At 48.2% G+C, this 9,371-nt stretch overlaps 1 protein-coding gene across 1 annotated transcript; it reads right to left on the bottom strand.

The window, feature by feature from the left end:
* Window positions 1-7,491: 7,491 nt before the first annotated feature.
* LOC123116379 (uncharacterized) lies at window positions 7,492-9,371 on the bottom strand. Its single transcript, XM_044537343.1, has 2 exons — window positions 7,976-9,371; window positions 7,492-7,880 (listed from the first exon to the last, which is right to left on the bottom strand). The coding sequence occupies exons 1-2, from the start codon at window positions 8,783-8,785 to the stop codon at window positions 7,635-7,637; spliced, it is 1,056 nt and encodes a 351-aa protein (XP_044393278.1). The 5' UTR covers window positions 8,786-9,371; the 3' UTR covers window positions 7,492-7,634.

Consider the following 9,371-nt stretch of genomic DNA (forward strand, 5'->3'; position numbering starts at 1 on the left):
AAGATGCGAAGTTAATAATGATAGTGCAAGTTATTTGTGGCACTGCCGTTTTGGTTATATCGGTGTAAAGCACATGAAGAAATTCCATAAAGATGGATTTTCGGAATCACTTGGTTATGAATCATTTGATGCTTGCGAACCGTGCCTTTTGTGCAAGATGACTAAAACTCCGTTCTCCGGAACAATGGAACAAGCTACTGACTTATTGGAAATAATACATACCGATGTATGCGATCCAATGAGTGTTGATGCTCGTGGCAAGTATCGTTATTTTCTAACCTTCACAAGATGATTTGAGCAGATATGGGTATATCTACTTGATGAAACATAAGTCTGAAATAGTTGAAAGGTTCAAAGAATTTCAGAGTGAAGTGGAAAAATCATCGTAACAAGAAAATAAAGTTTCTGCGATCTGATCGCGAAGACGAATATTTGAGTTACGAGTTTGGTCTTCAATTAAAACAATGTGGAATAGTTTCACAGCTCACGCCACCTGGAACACCACAACGTTATGGTGTGTCCAAACATCGTAACCGCACTTTATTGGATATAGTGCGATCTATGATGTCTCTTATCGGTTTACCACTATCGTTTTGGGGCTATGCATTAGAGACAGCTGCATTCATGTTTAATAGGGCACCATCTAAATCCGTTGAGATGACACCGTATGAACTATGGTTTAGCAAGAAACCCAAGTTGTCGTTTCTTAAAGTTTGGGGCTACGATGCTTATGGGAAAAAGTTTCATCCTGACAAGCTCAAACCCAAATCGGAGAAGTGCGTCTTCATAGAATACCCAAAGGAAACTGTTGGGTACACCTTCTATCACAGATCCGAAGGCAAGATATTCGTTGCTAAAAATGGATCCTTTCTAGAGAAGGAGTTTCTCTCGAAAGAAATGAATGGGAGGAAAGTAGAACTTGATGAGGTAACTATACCTTCTCCCGAATTGGAAAATAGTTCATCACTGAAATCAGTTCCAGTGATTACTACACCAATTAGTGAGGAAGCTAATGATGATGATCATGAAACTTCAGTTCAAGTTACTACAGAACCTCGTAGGTCTTCCAGAGTACGGTCCGCACCAGCGTGGTACGGTCATCCTGTTCTGGAAGTCATGTTACTAGACCATGATGAATCTACGAACTATGAGGAAGCGATGATGAGCCCAGATTCCGCAAAATGGCTTAAGGCCATGAAATCTGAGATGGGATCCATGTATGAGAACAAAGTGTGGACTTTGGTGGAGTTGCCCGATGATCGGCAAGCCATATTGTATAAATGGATCTTCAAGAGGAAGACGAACGTTGATAGTAGTGTTACTATCTACAAAGCTCGACTTGTCGCAAAAAGGTTTTTGACAAGTTCAAGGTGTTGACTACAATGAGATTTTCTCAACTGTAGCGATGCTTAAGTCTGTCCGAATCATGTTAGCAATTGCCACAATTTATGAAATCTGGCAAATGGATGTCAAAACTGCATTCCTTAATGGTTTTCTCAAAGAAGAGTTGTATATGATGCAACCAGAAGGTTTTGTCAATCCTAAAGGTACTAACAAAATGTGCATGCTCCAGCGATCCATCTATGGACTGGTGCAAGCATCTCGGAGTTGGAATATACGCTTTGATGAGTTGATCAAAGCATATAGTTTTGTACAGACTTACGGTGAAGCCTGTATTTACAAGAAAGTGAGTGGGAGCACTACAACATTTCTGATAAGTATATGTGAATGACATATTGTTGATCGGAAATAATGTAGAATTATTCTGCAAAGCATAAAGGAGTATTCGAAAGGAGTTCTTTAAAATAAAGACCTCAGTAAAGCTACTTACATATTGAGCATCAAGATCTATTGAGATAGATCAAGACGCTTGATAAGATTTTCAATGAGTACATACCTTGACAAGATTTTGAAGTAGTTCAAAATGGAACAGTCAAAGAAGGAGTTCTTGCCTGTGTTGCAAGGTGTGAAGTTGAGTAAGACTCAAGACTCGACCATGGCAGAAAATAGAAAGAGAATGAAAAGTCATTCCCTATGCCTCAATCATAGGTTCTATAAAGTATGCTATGCTGTGAACCAGACCTATTGTATACTCTGCCCTGGTTTGGCAAGGGAGTACAATAGTGATCTAGGAGTAGATCACTGGACATTGGTAAAAATTATCCTTAGTGGAATAAGGATATGTTTCTCAATTATGGAGGTGACAAAAGGTTCGTCGTAAAAAGTTACGTCGATACAAGTTTTGGCACTGATCCAGATGACTCTAAGTCTTAATCTGGATGTACCGAAGGAGTTCGGAGTCCCGGATGAGATCGGGGACATGACGAGGAGTCTCGAAATGGTCGAGACGTAAAGATTCATATATTGGATGATATGGTTAGGCCAAGGGGTCAAGCCCATGAGGCTTTAGGTCGGTGCAAAAGGAGTTTTGCGGAGGCCAGGGGGCCAAACGCCGGAGGCCCATGGCGTCTGGGCCAGACGCCAAGGATTGTGGCGTTTGGTCCTGGAGTCCGAGTGGGACTCTTGCCTTTTGGGCAAAACTGACTTTGAGGAGGCTTTTGCTTCAAGTTTCGACCCCGGGGCTCAACATATAAATAGAGGGGCAGGGCTAGCACCAAAGACACAACAATTGATCCCTTGGATCTCTTAGCCGTGTGCGGTGCCCCCTCCACCATAGTCCACCTCGATAATATCGTAGCGGTGCTTAGGCGAAGCCCTGCAATGGTAGAACATCAAGATCGTCACCACGCTGTCGTGCTGACGGAACTCTCCCTCGACACTCGGCTGGATCGGAGTTCGAGGGACGTCATCGAGCTGAACGTGTGCTAGAACTCGGAGGTGCCGTAGTTTCGGTGTTTGATCGGTCGGGCCGTGAAGACGTACGACTACATCAACCGCGCTGTGCTAACGCTTCCGCTTACGGTCTACAAGGGTATGTAGACAACACTCTCCCCTCTTGTTGCTATACATCACCATGATCTTGCGTGTGCGTAGGAAAATTTTGAAATTACTATGTTCCCCAACATTGTCCACGTACCCTCGTAGGCTGAAAACGGAAGCGTTATGACAACGCGGTTGATGTAGTCGTACGTCTTCACGATCGACCGATCCTAGTACCGAACGTACGACACCTCCGCGATCTGCACAAGTTTAGCTCGGTGATGTCCCATGAACTCACGATCCAGCACAGTGTCGAGGGAGAGCTTCGTCAGCACGACGGTGTGATGATGGTGATGATAATGCTACCGACGCAGGGCTTCGCTTAAGCACCGCAACGATATGATCGAGGTGGATTATGGTGGAGGGGGGCATCGCACACGGCTAAGAGATCAATGATCAACTTGTGTGTCTATGGGGTGCCCCCTCCCCATATATAAAGGATTGGAAGAGGGGAAGAGGGCCGGCCTCCTAGGCACGCCCAAGGGGGGAGTCCTACTCCCGGTGGGAGTAGGATTCCCCCTTCCCTAGTTGGAGTAGGAGAGGGAAGGAAGGGGGAGAAGGAGAGAAGGAAAGGGGGGCTGGCCCCCCTCCCAATTCGGATTGGGCTTGGGGGGGGGGCCCACCTTGGCCGCCTCCTCCTCCTTTCCACTAAGGCCCAATAAGGCCCATTGACTCCCCGAGGGGTTCCGGTAACCTCCCGGTACTCCGGTAAATGCCCGAACTCACCCGGAACCATTCCGATGTCCAAACATAGCCATCCAATATATCGATCTTTATGTCTCGACCATTTCGAGACTCCTTGTCAGGTTTGTGATCATATACGGGACTCTGAATTACCTTCGGTACATCAAAACACATAAACTCATAATACCCATGTTAAGCGTGCGGACCCTACGGGTTCGAGAACTATGTAGACATGATCGAGACATGTCTCCGGCCAATAGCCAATAGCGGAACCTGGATTCTCATATTGTCTCCCACATATTCTACGAAGATCTTTATCAGTCAAACCCCGCATAACAATATACGTTGTTCCCTTTGTCATCGGTATGTTACTTGCCTGAGATTCGATTGTCGGTATCTCATTCCTAGTTCAATCTCGTTACCAGCAAGTATCTTACTCGTTCCGTAATGCATCATCACGTAACTAACTCATTAGTCACATTGCTTGCAAGGCTTATAGTGATGTGCATTACCAAGAGGGCCCAGAGATACCTCTATGACAATCGTAGTGACAAATCCTAATCTCGATCTATGCCAACTCAACAAACACCATCGGAGACACCTTTAGAGCACCTTTATAATCACCCAGTTATGTTGTGACGTTTGGTAGCACACAAAGTATTCTTCCGGTATTCGGGAGTTGCATAATCTCATAGTCATAGGAACATGTATAAGCCATGAAGAAAGCAATAGCAACATACTAAACGATCAAGTGCTAAGCTAACGGAATGGGTCAAGTCAATCACATCATTCTCTAATGATGTGATCCCGTTCATCAAATGACAACTCATGTCTATGGCTAGGAAACTTAACCATCTTTGATCAACGAGCTAGTCAAGTAGAGGCACACTAGTGACACTCTGTTTGTCTATGTATTCACACATGTACTAAGTTTCCGGTTAATACAATTCTAGCATGAATAATAAACATTTATCATGATATAAGGAAATATAAACAACTTTATTATTGCCTCTAGGGCATATTTCCTTCAAAAAAATATATGGTAAGCTTCTTGGGACTATCAGAGTTCCGTCATCCACCTGCCACCTCCTGTAGGCACTCAACGGTGGTTGACCGACGTTAGTCGACACGTGGCTTTGTTGATCTGTTTAGAACATGCTCTTATGCTTTGTGGTTGTGATGTGTGCGCTTGTGTTGGAGTCTGTTTTGTTTCTCACCGTGTTATGGTGGGAGCGGATCTGCCTTTCTTGTATTTTATCCTCCATCTTTTATAAAGCTAAGAGCATCTCTAGCAGACCTCGTATAATGCCCCGACCCGCAAAATAACCGTCAAAATACGGGTCCACATGAAAAAAGTCGTCCGATCAGACACTGTAAACGCGTCGGACCCATAATTTTTTTGAGGGGCGCGGTAAAATTCCACTTCCAACCCGTGAAAACACAGGTTTCCCCCTCGACCCGACGGTGCCCTGTATCTCAGAAAAGCGGTTGGCAGGAGGGCCATTTCAGCCCACGCGCGTTCCCCACCCCCTTCCGCAGCCATCCACTATCGGTTCCGCACGCCCGTCGCCGGCAATTCCGGCCATATCTGCGGACGGGATCACGCCAACGGGGCGCTCCTCACCCGGTTCCACCTAGCCGCTACACTGACTCACCGGATCTGCCGAGCTGAGCTGCCGTCACCGCGCTGGGATCGACTGTCGCAGAGCCACCGGCCCGAGCCGCCGCTGAGTGCTTGTGCTTGTGCTTTCGAATGCGATATGCATAGTTGGTTCATGCAGCGTTCGTATTTGCGATTTTAGATGGAACTGAGCCCTCGTGAAAGGTTTTTACTCGAGGATTCGTCTGATTCGGACGACTCGGATGTTGAGACGCTACTTGAGAACCATCGGCAACAGATGTTGGTGAGGTCCCTCGCCGTGAAGGAGCACGACAATGAGAACCGAAAGATATGGCAAGGATCGACCGTCGCCGTCTTTGCATTCCTCGGAATCGCCATCTCGGGAACGAGATGTTGATGCAAGACTACTTCGCGGACAATCCAACTTATCCGCCGCACCTCTTTTAAAGAAGGTATCGAATGTACTGACCCCTCTTTGTAAAAGTAGTGCAAACTTGTGAGGCCAATTGTCGGTATTTTACTCAAAGAAGAAATGCCGCATGCTTGAAGGGATTTAGTGCATATCAAAAAATCTCGGCAGCTATGCGGGTAATTGCATACGACAGTCCGGCTGACTATGCCGATGAGTACCTTCGCATTGGTAAATATACTACAATTGAGTCAGTGCGTAGGTTTGCCAAAGTGATCATCCATGTCTTTAGTCCTGAATATCTTCGGGCACCCAACAAGGAAGACACAAAAAAGTTGATGGCATCAAGTGAGAGAAGAGGTTGGCCTGGTATGCTAGGAAGCATTGATTGTATGCATTGGACTTGAAAAACTACCCGAAAGCATGCCAGAGAATGTATTGCGGCAAGCCTCGTGATGCAACAATTGTGCTAGAGGCCGAGGATTTATGGATTTTGGCATTGCTTTTTTGGCATGCCGTGTACTCTCGTCTCGTGATGCAACAATTGTGCTAGAGGCCGAGGATTTATGGATTTTGGCATTGCTTTTTGGTATTGCCGGTTACTCTCAATGATATCAATGTGTTGCAACGGTCTCATTTTGTTTGCTAGGCTTGCTAGTGGTGATGCTCCTGCTTGCAACTACAGTATCAATGGGCATGAATACACAAAGGGGTACTATTTTGCAGATGGTATCTACCCTTCTTGGTGCATATTTGTCAAGAGCATCAAAGAACCCAAAATTAAGAAACAATATGAATTGCAAGGATACAAGAGTCAGCCCGAAAAGATATTGATAGAGCATTCGGGGTTTTGCAATCTAGGTTTGCCATTGTTCGTGGTCCTGCTTGTTTTTTGGACAAGCAATCCCTGAAAAACATCATGGCATGTTGTGTGATTCTTCACAATATGATTCTCGAAGATGAGAGAGGCATGAACTTGGAGTTCTTCTGCGACAATGTGGGTACCCGTATCAAACCAGCTAGAGACCCTAACCAGCATTTCTTCAGACCTACCGGGGGATTAAAGATGCAAACACCCACTTTCAGCTTCAGGGGGATCTCATTGAGCACCATTGGCAAAGGGCTGGGCGGTAACACGTTCCATTTACATTCATTTCATTTAATTCATGTGTGATTTGTATTCAGGATAAGTTTTGTATTGAATTATTTAGTTTGCTTCGGTGATTTTAATAATTATTGTAATTTGGATGATTGCTGTATTGTAATATTGACATTTTATCTTATATTGAATTAATAATTCTGAATATGTGACATATGTGTCAAATTCAGATAAAAACCCATCTGATTTACGGGTTGGCGTGGACTGTGGTCGAGCAGACACCGCATAGCGGAACTGTAAAAACGGGATATCCGTGAATATTCCGTTTTACAGTTCCGCTGTGCGGGGTCTGCTCGGCCGCCGCTCGCGCCGGCCCACAAAGCCGTTTTTCCGTAAACTGTAAACGAGTTTTGTGGATAGGTGATATACGGGGTCTGCTAGAGATGCTTTAAGACATGCAATTTGCGTGCTCTCCGGAGAGAAAGTGAGCCGATGCTTGTTTGCAGACGCCTCATTCTTGTTAGTACGTCATGTTTTGCGGAAAATTTGCAGGTTTTGCTTCTGTGATGGAAAGCTTTACAACCTACATGCAGGGAGTTCGTTACATCATGTGCACAGCGTGAGAGCACGTCATGAACAGAGCGTGTGGTCAGTAGGCACCCGGTATTCCAAATAAAAGTTCGTCAAAAAAATATATTCGAAAGAAAAAACTAGCAGAGCTATGTAAAGATTCAAGCCTGATGCAGCGAGCTCTCCTACCAACATTAAAAAAAAACTGCATGTACGGATTATTGTTTACGCGACACTTCAAATGTGTAAGTTAGAAGACGTGCTTGAATCACACGCTTTTGGTTGCAGGACCGATAGCCTATCAACAGCTGCTATGATCCCAACAACGACCGCCGCCGGCGGCGATGCAGTGCAGCCGTGAATCTCTCTAGAAGTAGAAGCATGCCGAGCAGCGCCGACGAGAAGCCAAGCGTCAGCGTGAGAGATTCAGGAAACGTTTTTTGCGTCTTGTGAAAACTGCGACTGAAAGACAGAAGAACATTTTTGGTTAGGAGCGCCACCTGCGCGGACCTGGCCGTAAAACATCTCTTGCTCCTTAGGATCATGGGGAAGAACCACTGTACAAATTAAATGAATTTGAAGTTACTACTACGAACATTGTGAACTGGAGAACTGCTAATAGCGTCGACTGGGTCAGACATGATGCTAGTACCTTGCAAATGGCGAGCACGGAGAAGCGCGGCTTCTGCACCGTCGTGACGGCCGCGGATTCACGGCACAGGCGCCGTGCCATGTCCCTTGCTAGCACCGCTCGCGCTGGCTCGGCTCGCAGCGCCGCCACCTCCCTCCGTGTGGCCGCCCTGTCCGCCTCCAGCGCCCCCACCCTCGCGTACAGGTCCGGCGCACCGTCCACGCGCTCCTCTTCCGTGCACTCCACAGCCACGGACTTCGACGCGGCCGCGCACCCCATGTCTTTTGTGCACTCCAGCTCCTCCGCGGGAGGCGGCGGGACCGACTTCTTGACCACCACGACGCTCTCGCCGGTACTCTCCCTGTCGACCTTCGGTTCGACGTGTTCTACTTCTACGGGACGCTCCTCCTCATGGTCATGGTAACAGTTCTCGTCAGCGGGGCCGATGCCGTGGGCGTGGAGGAGGGCGAGGTAGCCGCCGGCGAGGGCCGACAACGACGCAAGCTCGTTGTGGAGCTGCCGGTCGCGCTCGACGCGTCCCTCGGCCAGCCGGCGGAACTGGCGCGCTTCCAGGAGCGCGGCCGCCTTCTCCCGCTGAAGCCGCTCGATCATCGACATGGTCTCGCGCGCCGCGGATTCCGCCGCGCCGCGCTCCGCGTTCAGCTCAGCGCACAGCGCCGCTTCCTCTGCCTCCGCCGCGTTCTTCTCCCCACGAAGCCCCTCGACCGCCTCCTCCAGCTCCTCCACCCTACGGCCCAGCTCCCGCCGGCCCTCCTCCCGCTCGCTCACGGGCGCGCGGCGCCTTACCGAGCGGCGCCACGCTGACGACATCGAGGTCGAAGAGGTGGTTGCGAATTGCGATGAGAATCATCACAGCATATGTGTGCCTCCGGGCCGGGGCCGTCGCTGTGGTGTGCGAGAGTTAGATGGAAACGAGAGGCGCGCCTGCTCTCCTCAGCATGCTCCCATCAGTGCACACAGAAAAAAAATCAGAGCACACAGAAAATCATCAATGGTTTTAAGCTTTTTTTTTGTGATTCGGAAAACTAGCATGAATAAACCGCGGCCTTGTTCGATTAGAGCAACTCCAACACAGTGAACCAAACGGGCGCGGATTTTGTCCATTTTTTGTCTATTTGAATCGGCCGAGCGGGCATTCGTGTCCGTTTTTTCATTTAGGTCAGCTAGTGTGTCCAATGCGGGACAGACGCATTTTGGGCATGTGTAACCTGGCATTTCGCCGGATGGGCCGCCACTCTGAGCTGCTCGTCAACGCTAGCCCCAAGCTCCTGCCGCGCCCGCGTCCTGTCGATCCTGCCGCGTCCGCCGTCGTGCCCACGTCCTGTCGCGCATGTGTCCCGCCGCCGCGTCCGCCCGCTCCCACGTCCCGCCGCCGCCGCCGCGTCCTCGTCCTGCC

The sequence above is a fragment of the Triticum aestivum genome, chromosome 5B (genome assembly GCF_018294505.1).
Source record: "Triticum aestivum cultivar Chinese Spring chromosome 5B, IWGSC CS RefSeq v2.1, whole genome shotgun sequence".
Taxonomy (NCBI): Eukaryota; Viridiplantae; Streptophyta; class Magnoliopsida; order Poales; family Poaceae; genus Triticum; species Triticum aestivum.

Excerpts from the sequence above, each read along its gene's own strand:
- LOC123116379 (XM_044537343.1), bottom strand. The coding sequence starts at position 8,785 with ATGTCGTCAGCGTGGCGCCGCTCGGTAAGGCGCCGCGCGCCCGTGAGC. Across the intron at positions 7,881-7,975 it reads CCGTGCTCGCCATTTGCAAG|TGGTTCTTCCCCATGATCCT; the intron begins GTACTAGCATCA and ends TAATTTGTACAG.